The following is a 25,966-nucleotide window of genomic DNA, read 5'->3' on the forward strand; positions in this document are numbered from 1 at the left end:
TGAGTAGCTCTGTGACCACAAGCTCCCTAACAGAATGAGGTAATATAGGACGCAATTTCCCTTGGAAGTATTCCGCACTAGGGGTGGGGAACGGAGACTCATTCATTTGCCTTGGGTTCTATTTTTAAGACCTGGATTGAACCTTCAGTCATTAATGTGATTTGAGGCTGTCTGCACTCTGCTCCCATAAAATCCCGGAAACCCTGGGGTGGAGGTGGGGAGGGGGCATCACTGCCCTCAGTGTCCCCGCCCTGTCCCCAGCCAAAAGTCCTGGGCCACACAACAGGCCACAGGCACACGGCCCCACCTGGGACAGGCCTGTCCCGTTTCTATCTGCAGCCGACCAGAAACACTTCCCTGACTTTGATCATCCTGGGGTGTCTCCGCAACGTCGTCCACATCCATGTGTGGCCTGAGTGCCATGTACTCCACATCCTTCACCCCAGGCTTGGAGTGACTCGCTCTTTCCACTCCATCTCAGCTACACGACGCTAGCCATGAAATGAGTCGTCTGATGGGCTCATTTCTTTTCCAAGACATATTAAAATAAGCATGTAACTACTAAAACAAAAAATGTTCATCTATGCAACCCCCGAAACCATCAAAGGGCTTGAATTTCGGGCTTTGACGCTGCACTAATTCTGAGCATTTGAATAACACGTCACCTTTCCAAAGTGTTTCTAAAACCCATCAATAGCTGAGAGAGAGTCTGTCTTGTTTTACAAACAGGGAAGCAGATGGTAGAAAGCAGGAGGGGCAGGATGGCTCTCCTGCCTTCTCACGACCTGTAAACAGTGGGATAGGCTCAAGCCTCACGGGCAGGCCAAGGACAACAGGCAGCAGTATCCCAGCACCCCTAGCACCTGGGAATCCCAGGCTGACACCCACTCTCCATCCAGACTTCCTGGCGGTGTGTGCTTTGGGGATGGGGAGGGTGCCTCTTCCCTCCTTCCCAGCCACAGACCCTCAGGTGCCAGACCAGCCTGGTCTACCAGGGCCTGGACCCACTCTTGCTGAACTGCAGCCCCTCTCCCTCCTTCCTTCCCAGCACCTGGGGGCCCTTGTGCCCAGGAAAGCCTATGCCAGGTTCCCTGTCCTAAGTGCCCCCCCACCCCTTACTCTCCAGCTGCCCTCATGGACCCTACCCAATGGCTACCCCAGGCACCTGCCGCGAGGGAATCACTCTGGTGAAGGGATTTCACAAATAGAATTCAGGTCCTAATCAGCTCGCCTTGAGTTAATCAAAAGAGAGGTGACCCCGGGTAGGCCTTTCCAAAAGGGTCTAGAAGCCAGAGAGACCAAAAGCCAAAGCCACAGAGCTGCCTGCTGTGCTGCGGGGAGGCCACCAGGAGCTGGGCCTCAAGGACCCGCGTCCTGCCAGCAACCCGAAAGAGTGGAGAACCACGCCTCGGGTGAGCTCACACCCAGCAGGCACCTTGATTCCAGCCTGGGGAGTCCCTGAGCAAAGACCCCGCCCCGCATCCAGCCTCCTGGACACAGAAACTGTCACATAGTAAGTTTGTGTGGTTTAAGCCCTAAGTGTGTGGGAATTTGTTACACAGCAGAAGGAAACTAATACACTTGGCTTCCCAGTCCACAGACTCTTTAAAAATTCTGGCCTGTTCTGCCAAGACAGCAGGAGTCGCTTTTTTCTGCCATGGAACGCTGCACACGCCCAGCCCTCCATTGCTCCATCGGAAGCAAACTGTCCCATCGGCTCCATGCCCTCCCTCCTTCATGCAGCCGCTCAACCCCCGGCCTGTCCTGACCACATCCTGGAGCAGGTCCAGCCAGGCACTGGGTGGGATGCAGCAGTGACCAGGACATGTAGTCACCAGGACAGAGGGCCACCTGTGCCAGCCTCCTCCAGGGCCACAGTCCCCAAAGGCCTGGCCTCAGAATCATCAGGGAGTTTTTGAAAACAGACTTCCCTAAGGGAGAGGGGCTCTGGGGTGAGTCTGGTGTCCCACAGGGTTGCACCTGCCCCATGGCCTCTAGTATACAGAGCGCTGAGGTGCGTCCCCACCTGCCCTGCCCCTGCTGCCCAGCCTGTGAGTGGGGGCCGCCCTCTCCTGGGACTCATGGGCCCTGCCCAGCCATCTGAAGAGCCGGCTCCTCCTCCAGGCCTTGGTAATAACGCTTCTTCAGCCAGGGCTCCGCCTGCACCCCACCCACCCAGACCACCTTCCAGAGACCACCCTGCCCCTCCAGGTGCCTCCTAGCCCAGCCTGGGAGCACCTCCAGGTCGAGGAAGATTCCTGATCGACAGCCACACTCCAAGGCCAGGATGCAGCTTCTCAGCCTGGCTGTGCCCGTCACACCAGAGCACACAGGAGCCTCTCCCCTCAGAAGACCCAGAGGGAGCCCTGGGAGACTCCAGGCAATTCCGATGTGCGCTGGAACACAGTTCCATCCCGTGACTGGTGAACGACACCAGGAGCCCGCTGATGCCCTAACAAGCTCGGCTGTCTCCTCCCACAGCCAGGAGGGAGGAAGGGCTGCAGCCCAGTCCTGTGAAGCCCATTCGAGCCCTGCCTGGCCATCCACGCCTCGCCCACCCCCATGGGCTTTCTCGAGACCAGCCTTGTGGCTCATCAGAGGGTAGCGGTCCAGCCAAAGCTGGCCAAGTTCAGCTGTGCAGGGGGCAGCTCAGGCAAGGGACTTCAACAAGTGCCCCGGAGCCCCTCAGCCTTCCTCCCCATTCACACTCCACAGCCAGAGCAAACAGGTCTGTGCTAATGGCCCCTTCGGGACTGGATGGAGCACATCTGCTTCCAGATAACAGTGGCTCATCCTGCCCCGGGCCTCCTCTGACCACCTCTGGATGCACTGCTGGTGCAGACCTGCTAACACAGTGACCTACTCTCCCCTGGGACCCGCTGGCAGGTCAGCTGCTGGTGGCCTCTCGGACATCCCATCCATGACCCAGGCTTGGCTCAAGCACGTGCCTGTGTTCTCTGCCCACCAACCGACTCCTGCTGGGCGCAGAGGCTTTTGAGCACAGCCTGGACCCCACAAAGCTTGCCATCTCCCATGGAGAACGATGCCACACCCCAAAGGTCCAGAACAGGCACACTCATGGGGACAGAAAGCACACGAGTGCTGCCAGGGACTGGAGGGCGGGAGATGACTGCTCCAGGCGTATAGGGTGAGGAAAAAGCTCCGAAACTAGTCAGGAGGAAGGGCTGCACAACATCGGGAAGCTGCTAAATGTCACTGAATTGTAAAGCTTAAAATGGTTCATAACATTTTATGTTATGTCTATTTTACTGCACAAAAAAGAATACCCACCTCTAGACAGCCATTGAAGCGATGCATGCATGGGAAAGGGTGTGGGGGTGTGGGGGGTGCAGGAGCTGGTCCTGAGGGTCCTGTCAGAGCCTGGCCCAAGAGCCCGGTCCAGCTCCAGCACCTGCCACCTGTGTGCCTCACACTGGCAGGTGTGGGCGGGAAGGACGGGTCACCAGGGACATGGCAGGACAGGGTGCAGGCAGGGGCCTGGAGGGGAAGAACAGTGGGGGAGAGAGTGAGGACCAGAGCACACCTCTGCCTTTGAACACAAAAGGTGAGAGGAGAAAAGCAGCCCAGGACATCCTTTCTCTCCTCCCCAAAATCCAGGGGTGGCCAGTCCAACCAAAAGTCATGGCCCTCCTGGCTGGGCAGATGCCAGGTGAGGCCAACGCTGATATGAGAGGAGGGAAAGCTGGGAGCCACCATCTGTAAGAAGCTGACTTCCTCCAGCTACCCCAGGAGGACTCCCAGGCCCCGGGATCCAAGAACAAACCAGACAGTGCTTTGCTGCTGTCTACGGCTGGAGCTGGGCTGTGGGTGGGCCTGTCCCCCTGGTCTCCTAGATACACACAGCACTAGGCTGGGGCCTGGAGGAGGAAGGATGACCCCTTCCAGGGCCCTCTACTCTCTGCCTTGAAAAGGGGTGGATGACGGGGGCGGACCTCCAGGGTCAGGCAGATCACAGGCTGTGCTGCTGGACCAGCAGGGAGGTGATGGGGAGGACTCAAGGAAGCCTCCGGGGTTTCTAGTGCAAGATGAGATTGTGCAGGAAATCAGAACTCAGCAGAGACTCAGAGCAGCTCCCGGGGCAGGGCTGGCAGGAGGGGCTCCATCAAGGCAGCTGCCTTGTGGCGCTGGCCAGTGTTTCCGGGCAGTTACCTGGCCTGGTCTAGCTGCCCCTGGATCTGTGTGCGCTGTGGGCTGCAGCCCACTTCTCCTGCTTTGTGCCGGCCCTGATGGTGGTCCCAGCATGCTCTAGGGAGCAGGAGTGGTGGAACAGCTCAGCGTGCCAGCCCTGGGCTGAGTCTCAACCCTCTGCAGCCCTCCACCTGTCTTCAGCCTCGCTGTTCCTGTGGGGGGACTCCAAGCTCCGAGCGTTCAGTCGGCCAGCACCAGCCCCCCTCCCTCCTGGCCGCTGGGGAGTGTGGATGCCTGGGGGCTGGAGGGCACAGACCCCTAACTGTCCTGCCAATGCAGCCAGGGCCCTATCCTGGGTAAGGAGGGACACTCTGCCGGTGGCCCAAGAGGCAGCATGGGTAGGAAAGAGGCCCATCTCCCATAACCCAGCCGGGGTGGTGCCGGTGCCTGCCAGGTTCCTCTGGCCTAAATGGATGGAATCTTTTCTCCCTAAGCCACTGCTGAGCTGGAAGCTGCCTGTTCTCCAATGCTGGTCAGCGCTTCATGAGCTGTAAAACCTCGGGCAACCATTGCTTCTTTCCAAGCCTCACTTCCTCCATCTGCACAGTCAGACTCTTCTCTACCCAGAGACTATAAATGTGAAAATGCTCCCTGGGGCCGGAGAGCCTAGAAGATTGTGAGCATGCAGGCTGTGCAGACGCACAGGCCCCGAGGCGGTGCCATGGGCCAAACCTCTTGCCCTCCGAGGGGTGAAAAGCCCTCTCTGGGGAAGCCTCTTCACATCATTCAACCAAGGGCAGGTGCCAGGGGACCCACCCCTCTGAGGACCAAGACCGTGGGATAGCCACCCAGGCCTAGAGAAAGCAGGCAGCCCTGGCCCAAAGGGCCAAGAAGCAAAGGCCAGGAGCCAGGGGTCCAGTGCTGGACCCCTTCCAGTCCACCCTGGAAGGCTGACCTCAGTAGGACCCTGACCACGCTGCTCACCCACATTCCTGTGGCCAAGGCCATGACAATGATGGGAAGGCAGCAAGGGTGCCTGGCCACGGAGGGGGAAGGCCTAGGCCACCCTCGGTGAGTGTGTGAGGGGCCTGACCACCAGCAAGGCCTGCCCCTGCTCCGCACGTGCTGGCATGGAGCATTCACAGGCCCCTTCCTGTGTGCACCCAGTGCCTGCAGGCCAGGCTGGTCCGACGGAGATGGGGCCACAGGCAATGGGGAGAGCCAGGCTACACGCACCCCATCCAAAGGGGCAGCTGTGCCTCGGCCCCAGTGAGCACTCCACGTGGGGTGTGGCCAGGCACACACAGAGCTTCTGGTCTGTCTTGACAAGTCAAAAATGGGGATTCTCTGGTGCAGCTAGTTTCTCATTTTTTGGAGAACCATGTGGTCCATGTTTAGTCCACGAGCTGCCGTGCGCAGTGATTCTCAGGGTACTGTGGGACGTGAGACCAGGGCCCAGAGATGGGGCAGCTGCCCTGCACAGCCTGCATCCCCAGGTCGCCTGCAGCCATCACATTCCACGCAGGTGGGCCTTGTCTAGCCTGGTGTCTGGGCAGAGAAATTCGCTCCCAAGTGCAGTGCCTTGGGATGCCTTGGGATGAGGCTGTGCCTCATCATCTAGTTCCAGTTCTTCTTCTCTGACCTTTTCATTTGACAGCAGGAAGGTGCCTGTCCCAAGTCCAGAGATGGGCAAAGAAGCTTTCTTTTAAAAAAAAAAAAAATGTGAGACGGAGTCTCGCTCTGTTGCCCCAGGCTGGAGTGCACTGGTGCAATCTCGGCTCACTGCAACCTCCGCCTCCTGGGTTCAAGCAATTCTCCTGCCTCAGCCTCCCGAGTAGCTGGGATTACAGGCGCACGCACCACCATGCCCGGCTAATTTTTGTATTTTTAGTAGAGACGGAGTTTCATCATGTTGGCCAGGGTGGTCTCGAACTCCTAACCTCAGGTGATCCACCCGCCTCGGCCTCCCAAAGTGCTAGGATTACAGGTGTGAGCCACCACGCCCGGCCTCAAAGAAGCTTTCTGACGCTGATTCAAACCTAACCTGGAGAGATGGTCAGGCCTGACCCCTGAGGGCTCCCGAGCCAGCATCCACCTTCTGACTGGACGCTTCCTGGAGAAGACTCCTAAAACAGCCTTGGCTACGTGGCAGAGGCTGGGATGTGACCTTGGGACCACCCAGGCATTGTCCCTTGTCCCCCATTCACATACCCCCATTCCTGAGGTCACTGGGGCTCCTCTGCTGGCCAGAGTCTAAACGGCTGGGAGGGGTAGGGTGGCTTGCTGTGGCAGGTGGCTCTGAGAGCTAAGCCCTGAGTGCTCAGACACAAGGCTCCCGCGTGGTGAGGGATGAGGTACCACCAGCAGCGGCCCTCCCGCTAGCCCAGGGGTTGTGGCTCCCCAGTGAGAGAGCTGTGCTTACCAGTGCGAGCGCAGGAAGTTCAGGAGCAGGATGGTGACGCTTAGGGAGTAGCAGGCCAGGTAGGGGGATCCGAAGGCCCTGCTCAGCTTGCGGGTCTTGTGTTCCCATCGTGCAACCTAAATCATGGGCAGAGAACAAGAACGAGATGTTTCCTGGGGAGACTCCAGGGTGGGGGTGGGGAGCGCATGCCTCTCTCTGCTTCCCAGGCTCCAAAGCCCCCATTTCCAAAGAAGAAGAATTACACGGAAGCAACAACCACATGCACCCCAGCTGCACATTATCTGCCCTAGAGCAAGTTCCACAGGGATTTTCACACTTGCTCAGTTCATCTGGACGGACAACAAGGTCCTTCTGGAAACAACTCTTCAACCAGACACAGCCATGAACCCACCAAGAGGCAGAAAGAGACATCTGGCGGAGAAGATCTGTCCCTAGGGAGACACATGGGGTCTGACCTCAGGCCCTACCTGGGAGCTGCTGAGTGCATCCCACAGACTCTAAAAGGGCCCCAGCAGAACTGCCAGAGGAGCCCATGGCTGCAGGAGCACGCGGCCTTCAGAGCACAGGCCCAAATTTCCGCTGGGGGCCTCACAAAGTGTCCATCACAGGCGCAAAGCAAAGCAAAGAAAACCCCTCACCCTCCTCCCTCTGCCCAAGTGCTCTTCTCAAGGCATAGACTTTCAAACAGTGACTTTTAGCCTCAGAATCCTTTTACTTTGTTTCTTTTTCAAACTAATCACATCTGGAATCTCAACATCTGGCCACCAACGGTGGAGAGAAGGGAGCTCTTCCTGCCTGTCTGCTGTTTCCACAGTCCTGAGCTGGTTATCGCCCGGGCCTGGCCCAGCACACTGAGGAAGGAATGGAGAGGAGGGGAGGGGGCAAGGAGGATGCAAAAAGACAAGCATGCAGCCTGGGGTCAGGGGCTGGGCTCTAGGTACGTGAGCAAGTTGCCTGTGGGCCCAGAGTAGGCACCTGTGAGTGCACAGGAAGAGCCTCAGAGGCCTGCTCCCAGCCACCTACCTCCACCCCAGCCCCAGCGATGACTGCTGCCTGCTCCACTTCCCAAGTGGACCTGCCTTTCCCAGCAGCTGCGGCAGGAGAGTGATTAGCGATGATTTCCTCAAGGCCACTGACTCCCAGAAGGTGGCTCCCTAGTGAGTCCTCTGGCCCCTGTCCTCAGAGCTCCTTGGCAGTGGCAGGCTAGGGGGCAGCAGATGGGGGGGGGGGGGGGGGGCGGGGCACGCCAAAGTTTACAGGAAGGAGAGGTGAAGGAGGTAGCTCCCGGGCCTTCCCCTCAACCAGCTGTTGGCACTGCAGCCAATTCTCCCAGAAGGTAAGCAGGCCCTAGTCCAGGTCTCAGCAGGTGGCCGCTGCTGACTCTGTGGGAAGCTCAAAAGGCGGAAGGAATAAGCGCTGCAGGGGTGAGGAGGGGGCTGCGGTGACCTTGCTGGGAATGTGTGGGGTGGGGTGGGGGCAGAAGAGAAGCAGCCTGCAGAGAGCACCGCAGGGGCCCAGGACCACAGCCTGCTTTGTTTTGTTTTGTTCCAATTCTGAGATAAAATTCAAAGTAGTTTTTAGCTATGCAACCATCACCACGGTCTAAGTCCAGAACATTTCATCACCCCAAGTAGAAACCCCGTCCTCCCCATCCCCCATCTGCCGGCCCCTGGCAACCACTCATCGCTTTCTGTTGCTATGGATTCACCTATTCTGGACGTTTCATATAAACTGAATCACACACTACATGGTCTTTTGTGTCTGGCTGCTTTGACTCTATGTAACGTTCTCAAGGTTCGTCTGTGCCACAGTGCGTAAATGCACTTCATTCCCTCTTATGGCTGAATACGACTCCAGTATATAAAGATTTTGTCCACCGGTTCAGCAGCTGATGGACACTTCGGTTGCATTAGCAGCACTGTCCACGGTGAGCAAGGCCAAAGCCAAGCAACATTCGGGCGCTTGCTAGGAACAATCGTGCCCAAGTGTTTTGTGGATGTGTGTTTTCAGTGCTCTCAGGTATACACCTAGGAGTGGAATTGCTGGGTCACATGGTAAATCTATTTATTGAAGAGCTGTGAAACTGTTTGCCACAGTGGCTGCCCCATTTTCCAGCCCCACCAGCAATGCATGAAGATTCTAGTTTCTCCACATCCTCCCCAACACCAGTTATTTTCCCTTTTCAAAAATTATAGCCTTCAGGGGTGGGGGACACTGGGCGTGGTGGCTTACACCTCTAATCCCAGCACTTCAGGAGGCTGAGGTGGGAGAATTGCTTGAGCTCAGGAGCTCAAGACCAGCCTGGGAGACATAGTGAGACCCTGTCTCTCCAAAAAAAAAAAAAAAAAAAAAAAAATTAAATTAGCCAGAAGATTGCCTGAGCCTAGAAGGTTGAGGATGCAGTGAGCCAAGATGGCACACCACTGTACCCCAGCCTGAAGACAGAGCAAGACCCTGTCTCAAAAACAAAGAAAAGAAAAGAAAAAAAATTCTGTAGCCATCCTAGTGGGTGTCAGGTGGCTTTGGTCTGCATTTCCCTAATGATAAAGAAATATCTTTCCAGCTGGGCGTGGTGGCTCACGCCTGTAATCCCAGCACTTTGGGAGGCCGAGGCAGGTGGATCATGAGGTCAAGAGATCCAGACCATCCTGGCTAACACGGTGAAACCCTGTCTCTATTAAAAATACAAAAATTAGCCAGAAGTGGTGGTGTGCATCTGTAGTTCAGCTACTTGGGAGGCTGAGGCAGAAGAATTGCTTGAACCTAGGAGGCGGAGGTTGCAGTGAGCCGAGATCGCACCACTGCACTCCAGCCTGGCAACAGAGCAAGACTCCATCTCAAAAAACAAAAACAAAAACAAAAACAACAAAAACCTTTCCTTCAAGGGTTCTCTCTGCCATCCTCAGCCTCCCATACAGCCCCCCTCCCCCAACAGACCCAGGCCACACCTGTCCCTTAGCCTCGGAAAGGGCTGATGCTAAATGAGCTTTCAGAACAATCTAACGACAACAGAAAAGCATCAAGCAAGACTAACCCATGTGGGAAAGAAAAAGAGGAAACCACGCCTTGCCTCCCAGCAAACTGGTATTCGATGGGGCTGTTATTCCGAGGCAATCGATAAACCAGCAGCCAGCAGGACTCCCAGAACTTCCTTCCCTGCCTGGCAGCACCACCGTGTCCTCACTGGGAGCCCAGCTGCTCGTTTCATCCAACAATGAGCGGGTGCCGGACGCAGTCACCTCCCAGGGCCATGCATGTGAGCCCTTAGTGGGCAGCGGCGTGGCCCAGCACTCTGCTCTCACTGCTCCTGGTTTTTGCCTGTCTTCTAGATTTCCAGAATCCTAGAGTGGGGATTCATTTGCCCAATACTCCGTGACCCTGGCTCAAATTTCCTCTCCCCGGCACTGCCAGGACCCTCCAGGTAAATGTAAGCTTCAGATAAACAACAAACTGGCCAGGCACAGTGGCTCACGTCTGTAATCCCAGCCCTTTGGGAGGCCGAGGTGGGAGGATCATGAGGTCAGGAGTTCGAGACCAGCAAGGCCAACATGGTGAAACCTCATCTCTATTAAAAATACAAAAATTTAGCTGGGCACAGTGGTGTGCACCTGTAGTCCCAGCTACTCAGGAGGCTGAGGCAGGGGAACCGCTTGAACCCGGGAGGCAGAGGTTGCAGTGAGCTGAGATCGTGCCACTGCACTCCAGCCTGGGTGACAGAGCGAAACTCTGTATCAAACAACAAACAAACAAACAATGTTTTGGTGCAAGCTGTCCCATGGGACTGCTTTTAATCCTAAAACAGTCTGTGCTGTTGACCTGGAACCCTAATGCAACTGGGCCCTGGGTGTGTGTTTGCTCCATTCAGTAGCCCAGCCTCTCCCACACCCTGGCAAGGAGTCCCCAGCTGAGCTCTGGAACACACAGGTCTCCTCCCCAAATGCCGGCTCCTTTTCTTTTTTTGCAAATCTCACCCACAGCCTCTACCCTAGGGCAGAAGAGACAGGCCCAAGGCAAGTGGAGTGGGAGGAAAACAGGAATGGGGTCGAGACCCAGGGACACCATCCTGGCCTTGACGTTCGCCAAAAGCCGACAGCACTTCATAGGCAAATCACTCAGCTGCCCGCTACCTAAACTGAGTCAGCTGCAAAGTACGAAAAACAGGACGGACAGTACCCCCCACCCCGATCCCCGAGCCAGCGTGGTAGGAGGGGTAGAGCAGGTGAGGGATGAAAGGCTCCCAGCCCTGGCATGCGGCCCTGGACATGTGAGAGCGCCCGTCTCTCCCCCTATCCGTGGCTCAGAGCAGGGACTGTGTCTGATTTCCTTCTGGGTCCCACTCAGATGGGAACAGCCTCTGCCCATGCACATGCCCGTGGTGCCCGTCTGGCCTGAGGTGGCAGCTCCAGCCTCTGTCTCCACGCCAGGACCCATGCTTCTTCCCTGCCCTTTCCAGGGTGCTATTCTTGGTGTCCTTGGACTCAGAGGTTGTAACTGGCAGCCCAAGATGTGTTCTGGTCAAACTCATAGCATGTTTAAAATATTTGGATCAACAATTAAACACTCAGCGTTTTTCACATAAAAGCCAAGGCTTCTCAAATCTTGGCAATGAACACAGCCTCCCACCCCACAAGGCCTACACCAGCCCAGCTATGCAGTAAGGGCCCAAGAAGCACGACCCCCTTCTGGGAACAAGACCCTTTCCTAGAGACTTCCTACTGGTCTCTCAAATTTTCTACGCGTCCTTGAAGTGAGGCCGCAGAAAGTCGAGTTTTTTATTTTTGTTTTTGTTTTTAGACGGAGTTTCGCTCTTGTTGCCCAGCCTGGAGTGCAATGGCACAATCTCGGCTCACCACAACCTCCGCCTCCCGGGTTCAGGCGATTCTCCTGCCTCAGCCTCCCGAGTAGCTGGGATTACACGCATGCGCCACCATGCCCGGCTAATTTTGTATTTTTAGTAGAGACGGGATTTCTCCATGTTGGTTAGGCTGGTCTCAAACTCCCGACCTCAGGTGATCCGCCCGCCTCGGCCTCTCAAAGTGCTGGGATTACAGGAGTGAGCCACTGTGCCCGGCGAGGGTAGAGTTTTTAAATCCCTCTTTGAAGTGAGACACGGCTCCTTCGCACTCATTGAAGGACTGATGGGCAAGTGTCCACCCCAGAGCCCATCAGGGCAGCTCGTGGCTCCCAGCGCCAGGTTCTGGGCTCAAACACTGGCTCCTCTACTTGCAGCTTGGAGCTTGGGCAGGTTATTTCCTTTCTCTCTGCCTGTTTCCTGATCTGTAAAATGGAGCTAATAATACTCTCGACTGCGTCACAGAGCTGCTGTGCGGATTAAGCAAATTCCTGCCCATGAAATGCCTGGAGCGATGTCTACACCAGGCGCATGGGCGCATGGCGGTGCTGCTGTTTGTTTTGTTTTGGAATGGGCAAAAGGGTGAGAGTCAAGAGGCTAAGTCCAAGCTATTGGCCTGACAGGCCCCGGCAAAGCTGATGAAGAAAGTCTGTTGTGAAGCAGTGTCCCCAGGGAGAGGACAGGCAGACAGACCTGTGCCACACTGGGATCGCCGGCTGCCAGGCCTCTCCCCTCTGCGGCCAGCCCTTGATGGACTCTCAGAAGCTCCTCCTCTCTCACCTTGTCCTTCCCTGGCTAAATCTGCCTAATACCCAGCTGCAGCGGTAGGTCCCATCTGGATTCCACAGCCAGGACGCCCCCACCACCTGGCCCAGGGCTCCCAGCCTGGGCACCTGGGGGTCTAGAATGCCCCAAGCAAAGGGCTAGTGCTTCGCATTGGTAATGAATGCTGGGGAGGAGCTGGTGTTTCCATGAGCTTTGCCAAGGGCCCACGGAACCACTGAAGGAGCCCATCCCTTTTGTTTAGAGGACGCGGGCCGTGCGCCAGCACAGAGGGGCTCATGAGCTCCAAGCTTCCTTCTGCCTTCCTGCTTTTGCCTCCCGAACTGCCCCCACCTCACTTCTACAGCTGGACCCACCCCTCTGCCTGCCTGACTGGCCCCCTTTCCAGCCCCAGGAGCCGCAGCCAGTGCCTTCTCACTCCTGAACTCCTGCCTTGCGGCTCCGGCAAGATGTGGCTGTGGCTTAACAGTTCACACTGCGTCCGCCTCTGCCTGCACTATGCTGAATCCCATGTGGGGCTACCACCCGAGGAGGCACTCAACAAGCACGGGTCTGTGTGGAATGATGGATACATCAGTGCTCCGAGGCCTTCTCTCCTCTCCTCTTTCCCTCGCCTTGCAGGGAGCCAGGAAGGGAGGGGGCCACTAGCTGGGCTCCATGAAGAGAGGAGGGGCCCTAAGGCCCCCAGGGTACCTGTAGGTGACATATAAATGTCTGAGTGAGATGCCCCCGGGGCAGCAGGGAGTCTGCCCATGACTCCTGTCTCTCCCTCATCCCACCCTGGCCCCCTAGAACCACAGGCTCCTATGAGAGGTCAGGGACCTCAGAGGCGGCGGAGCCCAGCCCTCCATTGGCCTTCTGAACAGAAACTCAGGGCTCCACTGGCATCGGGAGGCGGGATTCAGGATCCCCCAGTCCCACTGGAGTTGACAAGGATGGCTGAGGCTGCCAAGGCTACTGGGCATCCCCTAGGCCGGCCCCGATGGCCCAGGCCCAGCAGCATGAGGACAGCCCATCGAGGCGTTTCCTCCCCAGCCCCAGATCAAGGTCACTGTGATACCGTCACATAAGCCTCATGTGCACGCCAAGTGCTGTCCACACCGCACATCCCAGCGGGGCCTGGACCCCTCTCCCTTCTCACCAGGGCTCATAGTGGATGGGGTGTGTTTGTGGGAGCTCAGCAGAGCCCAGCACAGGACCCAGTCACTGCCAGCTAGGCAGGCCCTGGGCCAGCAAGCAAGTGCATATATGAACAGGCGGCTCTCCGAGGTCGCACCGCGTCAGCCCCCTCTGCTCTGCACACGCTAGGCCCAGCCGGCCCAGTAACCTGGATCACACCTGCCCTTCCCAACACCCAGTTCCACCTGTCCTGCCAGGTGTGCACAGCCCTGGCTCCTTTCAGATCTGCCCCAATCTGGCCAGTGCTGCTGAACCTGGGCCAGGGCCTCTCCAGGACATAGGACCAGTGGCAGCTCAGGGCAGCATCCAAAGCGTCCCACAGCACATGGCTCAACTGCCCTTCCACGTGACACAGCCTGCTCGAGGGCTCCAACAGTCATTGTCTCCAACAGATCAACAGACCTGCCCACTCCACCAGCTCGTCCAGTGAATCAATCCCTGTCCAAGGTACACCCAAGCTCTCGCCCTGCAGTGAGCACACTAGTGCCAGAGAGCAGGTCCCAGCACCAGCTGCCCACTTCCAGACAACCTGCACCCAAGGCCCCAGCAAAGCAACGTGACCCAGCTTCACACCCGAGGGGCCATGGCACAGCAGGGGACACTCGCCTCCCCCAGCCTCAGTGCTCATGCTCAACCTCTTCACTCCGCTTTGCTCCCCGGCTCCTCCATTATGACGGCCCGCAGAGCACAGGAGAAAGAGCAATAGGAACATGGGCTCTGAGTTCAAATTCTAGCTCCAGCACTACCTATAGCATCGTATAAAGATGGAACCCACCCCAGTGTCCACTGGCAGGGGGAGGGGCTGAATGAACTGCACTACAGCCCCACCCTGGAGAAGGGCTCCTTGTAGAAAGGAGGAAGATTTCTATCTATTGCTATGGTGTAAGCTCCAGGATATATTCATTAAGTAAAAAAGCAAGTGCGGAAGGTGCACCCATCCTGTTGTATAAGGAAATGAAGAGGGGCTGGGGGAAGATACACACACAGACTTGCTTACATTTTCAAAAAGAAACAGGGGAAGGACAAACCCAAAACTGATCAAAATTATTACCTACAGGTGAGGGAGGAGACATGCCAGACATTTACAAATGTCCTTTGTTGACTATGGAACCATGTAAATGTTTTGCATAATTAAGAGTAAGAACAGGGCAGGCACAGTAGCTCACACCTGTAATCCCAGCACTTTGGGAGGCCGAGGCCGGCGGATCACCTGAGGTCAGGAGTTCAAGACCAGCTTGACCAACATGGTGAAACCCCGTCTCTACGAAAATACAAAAATTAGCCGGGCATGATGGCGGGTGCCTTTAATCCCAGCTACTTGGGAAACTGAGGTGGGAGAATCCCTTGAACCCCGGAGGCGGAGGTTGCAGTGAGCTAAGATGGCACCATTGCACTCCAGCCTGGGTGACAGAGAGACTCTGTCTCCAAAAAAAAAAAAAAAGAGAGAACAAAGGAACTACTAGAAATCCAAAAACTCAATCAATAAACCTGGTAAAAACACAGATAAGAAGTTTCAAGTGATTTTGAAATACAGTATTTTGACTAATCCTCCCTCCTGCCGCACAGCATGAGGACAAAAGAACCAGAAAGATTCTAGACTGCATCGAGTAAATCTATTGTTAATGATAAAATATTTAATAATACAGATATTATTATTATTTTGACTATATACACATTAATTATGTTACTGTATTTAGGATCCAAGCTTCCTATAAGAGAAAAGTGGTACAAAAATGAAATTGAAAGGTTGAACAAAAACTTTTGAAGTAGAAATATTGGTATGAATTCATGATTTATTTCTATTTCTAAAAAATTCATTTTTCCATTACAAAAAATTGGCCGGGCGTAACAGCAGGTGCCTGCAATCCCAGCTACTCGGGAGGCTGAGGCAGGAGAATTGCTTGAACGCAGGAGGCGGAGGTTGCAGTGAGCCAAGATGGTGCCACTGCATTCCAGCCTGGGCAACAGAGTGAGACTCCGTCTCAAAAAAAAAAAAAAATCATTTTTTCTAGAGAGGCCTGGAACAGTGAGCACCCTAGCATTCAAACTGTGGTCTCCAAATATCATTTTCCACTAAAAATAACCAGAGCTCCTTGGTTAAAAGGCCGATTCCAGTCTACTCTGGGAACAGAAGATGTTGAACCTGAGACTGAAAGCTATGAAAGACAAGGCGGAAATGCCAGAAGAACACTAACAATCACTTGAAGGGTCCCCAGCTGGCTAAAGGCGGACATGCTGAGGTTGCTAGGACACTAACGCATTATTCTGAAATGGTTTTTTTCTCTTTTTTATGATACATGGTTTCAGTCTGTCTCAGTAGGATTTGTCTTTATTCACAGACAACAATAATCATCTATGTCAAAAATCAGATGGAAACCACAAATAGATGGATATGAAAATACAGAAAACTTAGAATACTCAAGACAACTCTGAAATAAAAGGACAAAGTGGAACTAACACAACCAGATTTTGAGATGTCTGACAAAGTGCTAAGGCAATTCAGTGGAGAAAGGACAGCCTTTCCACAGATGCCACTGGAACAATTGGCTATCATATGCAAAAAAAAAAAAAAATGAACTTCATAACTCAGAAAAAATATAAAAATGAATTCAAGATGGACTATAAATAGAAATATAAACCTAAATCTATATATATCAATCTAAATATATAAAGCCTTCTAAAACTTTTAGAAGAAAATAGACTAGAGAGAATCTTTATGATCTTGGATTATATGATGATTTCTTAGGCACAATATGAAAAGCATGATTCATAAAAGAAAACGTGATAACTTGAAATTCACCAAACTTTTAAAGCTTCTTCTCTTCAAAAGACATTCTTGATAGAATGAAAGGATCAGCCATAGACTGGCAGAAAATATCGGCAAAGCACATACTTCTTGAGGGACTTATATCAAAAATATATACAGAACTCTTAGAACTTGATAATAAGAAAACAAAAAACTCAATTTTTTTCAATGGGCAGAAAAACCCAAAGCTAACATCATACTTAATGGTGAAAGACTGGATGCCTTCCCCCTAAACTCAGCAAGAAGACAATGAAAGGACATTCACTCTTACCACTGCAATTCAACTTTGTACTAGAGGTTTTAGCCAGGGCAATTGGACAAGAAAATGAAATAAAGGCATTCAGATTGAAAAGAAATATGTAAAACTAACTCTATCCACAGATGACATAATCTCATACATTAAAAATCCTAAGGAATCCACTAAAAAAAATTCAAGCTAATAAATGAGTTTAGCAAGGCCACAAGATACGATTGTATTTCTACACATTTGCAATAAAAAGTCTGAAAGCAGGAATCAAGAAAACAATTCCATTTACTATAGCAATTAAGGGAGTAAAATACTTAAGAATAAATATAACAAAAGTACAAAACTTACTCTCTGAAAATGAAACATTGTTCAAAGAAACAAAAGATCTAAATAAATGGACAGACATCCCATGTTCATGGATTACAGACTGGATAAGATGGCAATACTCTCCAAACTGATCTAGAGATTCAATGCAGTCACAATCAGAATCTCAGCTGGCTTCTTTGTAAAACTGACAAGCTGATTCTAACATCCATATGGATAGTTAAGGGTCACAAAATATCCAAAACACTCTTTTTTAAAAAAAAGACAAAAAACAAAAAGTCCAGGCTCAGTGGCTCATGCCTATAATCCCAGCACTTTGGGAGGCCAAGGCGGGCATATCACCTGAGATCAGGAGTTCAAGACCAGCCTGGCCAACATGGCGAAACCTGTCTCTACTGAAAATACAAAAATTAGCTGGGAGTGGTGGTGGGCATACGTAATCCCAGCTACTCGTAAGGCTGAGGCAGGAGAATCGCTTGAACTCGGGAGGCAGAGGTTGCAGTGAGCCGAGATCGTGCTATCGCACTCTAGCCTGGGTGACAGAGTGAGGCTCCGTCTCAAAAAAACACACAAAAAAACAAAAAACCAAAGTTGGAGGACTCACTTCCTGATTTCAAACTTACCACAATGCAACAGTAATCAAGACAGTGTGGCACTGACATAGAGATAGACATAGACCAATGGAATAGCATACAGAGCCCAGAAATAAACTTCCACATACATGGCAAGTGATTTCCAACAAGGCTGCCAAAACAAATGAATGTGGAAAGAATAGCCTTTTCAACAAATAGCACAAGGACAACAGGATATTCACATGCAAAAGAATGAAGGTGGACTCTCAGCCTCACATCATATACAAAAACTAACTCAAAATGGATCAAAGACCTAAATGTAAGAGCTAAAACTATAAAACTCTTAGAAGAAAACATAGGTATAAATCTTCATGACCCTGGATTTAGCAATGGTTTCTCAGATGCAACACCAAAAGCACAAGCAATGAAAGAAAAATAAACTGGCTTTATCAAATATTTAGACTTTTATACTTCAAATGATTCTATCATGAAAATACAAAGACAACCCACAGAATGGGTGAACATATTTGTAAATTATTTATCTGATAAAGGATTGTATCTAGAATACATAAAGAATTCTTACAAAATGGCTAAAAGTAAAGAGGGCTGGAGAGAAGCAGAGCAATTAGAATGCTCACTCCTTGCTAGAATGCAGAATGGCACAATCACTTCTGAAGGCAGTTCGGCAGTGTCTCTCTTTTTTTTTTTTTTGAGACAGAGTCTTGCTCTGTTGCCCAGGCTGGAGTGCAGTGGTGCGATCTCGGGGCTCACTGCAACCTCCGTCTCCCAGGTTCTAGCAATTCTCCTGCCTCAGCCTCCCAAGTAGCTGGGATTACAGGTGCATGCCATGACACCCGGCTAATTTTTGTATTTTTAGCAGAGATAGGGGTTTCAACATGTTGGCTAGGCTGGTCTTGAACTCCTGACCTCAGGTGATCCACTCACCTCAGCCTCGCAAGGGATTACAGACATGAGCCACTGCATCCGGCCCAGTTTGGCAGTCTCTTGAAGTGTTATGCACACACCTACCACCACATGACCCAGCCATTCCACTCCTAGTATTTACTTAAGAAAGATGAAAGCAGCTATCCAGGCAGACTTGAACATGGATGTTTACAGTAGCTTTACTTGTAATAGTCAAAACCTGGAGACAATCCAAATGTCCATCAACCAGTGAATAAGTAAACAAACTACGGTGAATGGATACAATGGAATACTACTCAGCACTAAAAAGGAACTACCAGTCCATGCAAGAGCATCCATCACCCACAAAATAACTATGCTGAGTGAAAGAAGCCAGACAAACATAGGGTATACTGTATGATTCCATTTTCATAAAATTCCTGAAAATGCAAACTAATGTCCAGTGACAGAAAGCAGATCAGCAGCAGCCTGGGTTAGAAAGGGCAAGCGGGGCTGGGGGGATCTCAAAGGTGGGAATGGATGTGTTCACAGTCTTACCTGAGTACATGCCTCCTGGCTGTAGAAACACATCAAAACTCAAATTGTAGGCGGGGCACAGCGGCTCTTGCCTGTAATCCCAACACTCTGGGACTTTGGGAGGCCAAGGCAGGAGGATTGCTTGAACCCAGGAGTTTGAGACAAGATTGGACCAGATGGTGAGACCCCCATCTCTACCAAAATAAAAACATTAGCCAGTGCAGTGGCACATGCCTGTAGTCCCAGCTACTCTGGAAGCTGAGGTGGGAAGATCACTTGAGCCCAGGAATTCAACGCTGCAGCACGAATGCACTCCAGCCTGGGTGACAGAGCAAGACCCCACCTCTAAAAAAGGCAACTCAAATTGTATGCTTCATATAGGTGCACTTTGTTGTAAGTTGGTTATTCCTCTATAAGGCTATTTTATTTTATCTTATTTTATTTTTTGAGATGGAGTCTCGCTCTGTCACCCAGGCTGGAGTGTATGGCACAGTCTCAGCTCACTACAACCTCTGCCTCCCGGATTCAAGCAATTCTCCTGCCTCAGCCTCCAGAGTAGCTGCGATTACAGGTGTGTGCCACTACGCCTGGCTAATTTTTGTATTTTTAGTAGAGAGGGGTTTCACCGTGTTGGCCAGGCTGGTCTCAAACTTCTGACCTCAGGTGATTCACTAGCCTTGGCTTCTCAAAGTGCTGGGATTACAGGCTGAACCACCACGTCTGGCCTGTAAGGCTATTTTAAAATGAAATTATTAATTTTGCTGAATGTTTAATGTATTATATTATTAAAAGTCCTTACTTATGGCCAGGCATAGTGGCTCACATCTGTAATTCCAGCACTTTGGGAGGCCAAGGCGGGTGGATCACGAGGTTGGGAGATCAAGACCATCCTGGCCAACGTGGCGAAACCCCGTCTCTACTAAAAATACAAAAATTGGCCAAGCATGGTGGCATGTGCCTGTAATCCTAGCTACTCAGGAGGCTGAGGCAGGAGAATGGCTTGAACCCAGGAGACGAGGTTACAGTGAGCTGAGATCGCGCCACTGCACTCCAGCCTGGGCGACAGACTGAGACTCCGTCTCAAGAAAAAAAAAAAAAAAGTCCTTACTTGTTAGAGATACATTCTGCATTTCATATGTATGTGAGATATTTACTGATGAAATTTGATGTCTGGATTTGCTTTAAAACACTCTAGTGAAAGGAAGCAGACAGGAGTGAAGGGGAAGAGGCAGAGAGGGGGCAGAAGACAGATGGAACAAGAATGACATATTGTGAGAGAATTCTTGAAGCTGGGCATTGGGTATGGTGGTGCAGGGGTCATTAAACGGTTCTAGTTTAGTGTATGTTGCATATTTTTGAAAATAAAAAGTTAGAAGGCAAATCCAGGCTTCACTGTTTCCCAGCTGTGTGAGCTCAGGCAGGTCCCCAACTTCCCTGAGGGTGAGAGTCCCCATCGGTGAGCAGGGGATGCCCCTGCCCTCCCTTGGGTTCTGTGAGGGCCTTGGTCCAGTGTCTGGCAACGACTCCCTTATTCTGCCACTGTCTCCCCAAGGGCCTACAATCTCCTTAACTGTGGCATGCAGGCCCTGTGCCACTGCACTGACTGTGGCATGCAGGCTCTGATGACACCCACAGCACAGTGACATCAGCCGACACTGGCACAGGGCTTGCTGCACGCCAGGCACTGGGGTGAGCGCAGCCATGTATCCTATTCAATCTGCATGCCAGCCCCACGGGGAACGTCCGATAGTGTGCCTCCCTTGCAGGACTTGCCAAGGACACACAGTGAGTAAATGGATTGTAACTCAGGTCTGGCTTCAGTTATGACCCCTGCCACATGCTGTTCCTGAACATTCTGGGGCCTCCCAACTCTGATGGGGGAATCTGTGCCAATCTGACTTCACGGGACCATCTCCCCTCACTCAGACCCCAGCCTCTGTCCTTGGCTTCACCCAATAAGCTCAGGCCAAGTTCAAAGGCCTCCTCTGTCTGCCTCCAGGTCCGAAGCACAACCAGGCAGTCCCCAACCTTCCTCCTGCACACGGGAGCCCCACGGTCGCTTGTTACCTCTATCAAGAACTCAGCAGCCCCGCAAGGAACAGACCAGCAAAGGTGACCTCATGGGAGTGTCCATGCCCTGGCTGGCTCCTGTGGGTTTGAGCAGAGGGAAATGGTACAGAGCTGTCCCTTCCTCATCCAGTGGGAAAGTCAATGGTGTTCCTCTCATGAGGGCCTGCTACACCTGCCCGCCCACCAGGTGTGACTCATGCTCCGTGCTCCCTGCATCCACTGAAATGGTCCATTGGCCCCGTGGGACCTGGTATGGCCGGGAGCAGGACGAGGCTGGCCTGGCAGTGTCAGCCCCTACTCAGGGCGGCTCTGGTTCATGGTGCTGTCGGGTCTGGCCCAGTCTGAGTGGAAGGCAAGAGGCTCACAGCCCGAAACCCTTCACCAGTGCCAGCACCCAGCCCAGGAAGTCAGGGAGTGCGGGGTCTCCCTCAGCAGGTAAGACGGCCTCAGCTGCCCTTACAGGCTGGGGGGCACGGGAGGGACAGGGTGTCTGCTACGGGCTCCACTGACGGGTCCCAGTGGAGATTTCAGGCTGGACGATGACAATACATTTTGCTCCTTTTCCCTGTCTGTCTGAGGGTCTCTGAGCCCTGCTTACACAGATGGCTCTGTCCTGAATGTGGGGCTGCTGCTGCCCTGGAAAGAAGGAGGGAGCCAGCATGCTCAGAGTCCAGCTCGGAGGTGGGAGCCCAGAGCTCCTCGAATCCTGCCCCGCTCCTGTGAGGAGGCCCCACCTGCTCCTGGGCCTGGCCCCCTTTGCCTTCCCCTTGCCCTGCTACTAAGAACCCCCCACCGGCCAGAGGGCAGATGCTGTCCCTGCAGGTCCCCAACCCCTGCCCTCCATGGGTGACTGTGGTCCAGCGACAGCAGAGGCCAGCTCCAGCCCAACACACCGGGCTCCCCCAAGCCTAGCCCAGCCCAGCCCAGGACCCTGAGCCATCCCCGTGCCCAGCAGCCTGCAGGGGCCTTCCCCATGCTGGCCCAGGCCTCAGGCGAGATCCCCTGTGTGTGTGCCACTCAGCTGCCGATTAGTCATGCTCTGCACGTGGCCACCTCTTCCATCCCTGATACTTGTCTTCTGGGAGAAAGCAGGAGGAGAGATAAGATACAGTGGGAGAAAGAGAAGGAAAGGCCCGGACCACTCTTTGCTCCTGGAAGCTCTGGCCCTGAGACTGGGAGAGACAGACAAGCCTTCCAGCAGTATGACCTGTGCCTGGATTTCCCGGGGAGGGAGATTTGAGACATGGACAGTGCCTGCTGCAGGGCCCAGCATGGCGTAGAAGGCAGGTGTCTTTCCTTCCCGCCACTCAGCCTTCCAGGAGGCTCGGAGAATGTTTGTTGACTTGGAAGACAGTCACACAGTTGTGACTTGGGTGGGACCTCATCCTCACGTCCAACCTGCCACCTCCAGGGAAGATCAGGGCAGAAATCACCAGGGAGTGGTCAGCTGGCAAACACCCTCCTCAGGAAGGGACAGCTGCTGCCGGGACCCATGGCACGCCCGTCCTTGCTGTCTGAGGTGGTCTCTCCAACGCTGCAACAGGGGGCCAGTCAGGGGCCTGGGTCCCAGCCCTCCCAGCCCTCAGTGACCTGCAGGCCCCACGATGGTAGAGGGAGGGTGCTAAAGAGCTGGGTACCTGAGCCCAACTGGACAGGGAGGCAGGGAGGTCACTCCATCAATACACGCTGAGCGGCTTCTCCAAAGACGATGGCCACCAGCAGCAAAGAGAGCCCCAGGCCAGGACAGAGGCAGTATTGTGTCATTGCTGTCACAGCTCTCACTTAAATAAAATATATATTTAAAAATTTGCCTCAGGCTGGGCAACAAATTGAGACCCTATCTCTACAAACAATTGAAAAATTCTCTGGGCATGGTGGCACATGCCTGTAGTCCCAGCTACTTGAGAGGCTGAGGCAGGAGGATCACTTGAGCCCAGGAATTTGAGGCTGCAGTGAGCTTGGATTACACCATTGCATTCCAGCCTGGGTGGCAGAACAAGACTCTGTCTCCAAAAAAAGAAAAAAAAAATTAATAAATACATTAAAGGGGAAGAGGCAGTTGTTTCATCAGAAGATTCGCTGAGTCATTTAAATAGGGAGGCTTTCTACTGCATTTATGATGTCTGATTTATGCGCAGCTTTTTAAAGTGTCTTTTCTTTTTACATAAAACAAACCCACCTGTACAAAGCAACTGAAAAAGTAGCTTAGGAGTGACTCCAACTATTAACCAAATATAGCACAAAGCGTGATCCGCCTTCTTGGGTCAATATTTACCTGGACTTCAGCCTGCCTCGGAAAGGAAATTTGAAAATATTTGGCGAGTGGCAGAATGGTTGTCTGGCTACACAGGCCGATAAGCAGCTGGGGCTCAGGTTTCCAAGCTGGCCTTTTATGGGAGAGAGACATTATCACCATCATCAACGCCCACGTGCTAGTAGTAGCACCCACTGTCAGCCAGCTTTTTGTTTTGTTTTTGTTTCTTAAAGATTAGTATATTTTAGAAGGGGGGACTTTAAAAATCATTTTTAGGTCAGATTTATGAAGGTAACACATAAAGTAAAATGTACCCTTTTTAATGCACAGGTCTATGAGTTTTATTGTTGTTGTTTGATTTTAGTAAAGATGGGGTCTCGCTATGTTGCCCAGGCTGGTCTCCAACTGTTGGTCTTAAGCAATCCTCCTGCCTTGGCCTCCCAAAATGCTGGGGTTACAGCTGTAAGCCACTGTGCCCCAACCAGGTCTATGAGTTTTGACAAATGCATACCACCACCACATCAGGACACAGCACTTCCAGCCAGCTCCAGGCTCCAACCCAGAGCTGGGCCCTTCCCTGTCCCACCCCAGACACTCCTGTCCTGTGTTCCATCCCGTTTCCCTCCTCAAGTGTCACAGAAATGGAATCGCGCAGGCTGTGGCATCCTGCACTTGGTATGATGCCTCTGCGACGCGCCCAGGGTGTCACATGTATCCCCAGCTTGTTCCTTTTTGTGGCTACGCAGGATTCTTTGGTGTGGACGTGCCACAGTCCGTGTGTCCCTGCCCCAGCTGAGGGACTGCTCGTGGGATTTTGCTACTGTGTAACTGTGTATTTTCATTTCTCTGAGGGCCAATGTGCTGTCAGCTAATCACGATCATGGGGCCTGAATCAGCTCACAAGGTCACTGTGCAGGGGAACCATTGCCCTCATTCAGGGGCACAGAGCCCCGGGCACAGCCCTGCAGCTGAGAAGTGTCAAGGCATCCGGCCTGTGGGACTCCACCCCTGTATCACCACCCTCTGTCTGCCGCAGCCCCTGTGCCCCACCCATGCACTGGCGCCTGAATCTCTCAGGAGCGTGGGCGGGAGGGGTCCTGGGAGGCTGGTGCAGGAAAGACTGACCACGCAGGTGGCAGGGAGCTCACAGCCTCCAGGCAGGAGGCTCGGGAGCAGGAGGGCCCACCTCAGGAGTGCAGGGACAAGGGAGGACAAGGAACAAAGGCTGGGGGCATGGAAGGACAGAGACACCTTCTGGAAAAGACAGAATCTGAGTTAAACCTGGAAGCAACGCCCCAAGGGAAGGGGCCAAAATGGGCAGCAGCCAGCCCTGGCCATGGGTGGGGATGGGGCAGGGGCGCAGGATGGAGGGTGGGGCCTGGAGGGCTCATGGAGGAAGGAAGAAGAGCCTCAGAGGGGCCTTCCAATCCCAGCTCCAACCCTCCCTCCCCCGACATAAGACCCCCAACATGGAGCAATGGCTGGGATGAGGAGGGGGCTGTCCCAGGTGGACTCTGCGCTCTATCCCAGTGCCTCCTCTGCGCCTGCTTTGCCCAGAGCACACAGGTGAAAGCACCAACTTCAGGCTGAGCACAGCACACATGAGGGAGGGTGGCCAGCCAGCATGAGTTCTGGCATTATGTCCCAGGGAGTCAGGGGAACTGAGCCCCAGGAAGACTCCCTAGGCAGGTGGCAGCAGCCACTGTGCAAGGAGAGGAGCCAGTGAGTCAGGAGCACCAGCTGGCCTCCACCAGCCAGACCCCCAGAGCCCGCATCTACTTGAGGACACTATCAGAAGGAGCCCAACATCCAGGCAGCTGCAGGATGAGAGGCCCCAGGCAGGCTCCGCCCCTCCCCATGCTGCCCCTCTCCAACAGGGTCCCCGCAGCACAGCCCACTTCTCCAGGCAGGCTCAGGGTTCAGAGGGTCGTGCAGCATGCAGCCTCCTTCTCACCCTCTCCTGCAGTGACCCCCTCGCTCCCCCACCTTGGACAGCACCTGGCACAGTGCCCACTCATCACTGGCGAGTGAATGGGCTCCCGAGTGCTCCCCTGTGAGTACCTCAAGGCATACAACAGGTACTCAATAAATGTTCGCTGATTATAAATCTGCAGTGGGCAGGGAGTGTCTCCACTGCCTGGTATTTGTCTATTCTCGTCTCACTTTCTGTGGGCACTGACAGCAGTGACTGCCAGTTTCAGTGCCAGCCCCGTGCTGAGTCCAGGCACCCTGGCCGCTGAGTGCTCGGCCGAGACGGGGACAGAGACACCACTGGGATTCTGGGGTCACAGATGCATCTGCATGTTTATTTCAACCGACAGGATTGTTGCTGACGTTAGCAGAATTGTGCTCCGCCTGCTGCTACATAGAGCACCCGTATGAGGTAGGCGCCAGGCCCAAGACTGGGCATTACAGAAGCACCCCATCCTCCCAGAGCCCTGCAAGGAAGATGTCTCCCTCACGCATGGACAGGTGCGGTGGCGCCTCAAAGTTTCCCGAGTCAGCTGAACCACCTGATCCCGAGCCCCAGCTCTTTCAGCTCCTCCAGCTCTACACATTCCTAAAACCCAGGCTGACCACCAAACAGGAAGCAGGGAGCATCGTGGACCGTGGCCCGCAGCACCTGTCCCCACTTAGCTCCCCGGAGAGAAGGCTGGCAGGCAGCCCCAAGACCACCGGCTGCAGCAGCAGCGGGGCGTGGGCAGGCTCGGACATGGCGGGCCTCATCCCAAGGCGCCAGTTCCCTGGGCCCAGCTCCAGCGAGCCAGAGCCCACACACTGAACTTGAAACATCTGCCCAGACCTGGGACTGCTGCAGGGCCTAAAGCAGCGGTGAGCACAGGTTTGTTGAGGCTTCTGGGGATAAAT

General features: G+C 53.4%; 1 protein-coding gene across 5 annotated transcripts in view; it reads right to left on the reverse strand.

Annotated features, from left to right (window-relative positions):
* The window catches only part of PEMT (phosphatidylethanolamine N-methyltransferase), a 93,151-nt gene that overhangs the window by 10,184 nt on the left and 57,001 nt on the right, over nucleotides 1–25,966 (reverse strand). For all 5 annotated transcript variants that reach the window (XM_055386034.2, XM_055386039.2, XM_055386036.1 and 2 more), the window contains one exon: nucleotides 6,572–6,687. In XM_055386034.2, the coding sequence (XP_055242009.1) occupies nucleotides 6,572–6,687 (116 nt within the window). The remainder of the gene's footprint in view (nucleotides 1–6,571; nucleotides 6,688–25,966) is intronic.

Source organism: Gorilla gorilla, chromosome 4 (assembly GCF_029281585.2).
Source record: "Gorilla gorilla gorilla isolate KB3781 chromosome 4, NHGRI_mGorGor1-v2.1_pri, whole genome shotgun sequence".
In the NCBI taxonomy this organism is placed as follows: Eukaryota; Metazoa; Chordata; class Mammalia; order Primates; family Hominidae; genus Gorilla; species Gorilla gorilla.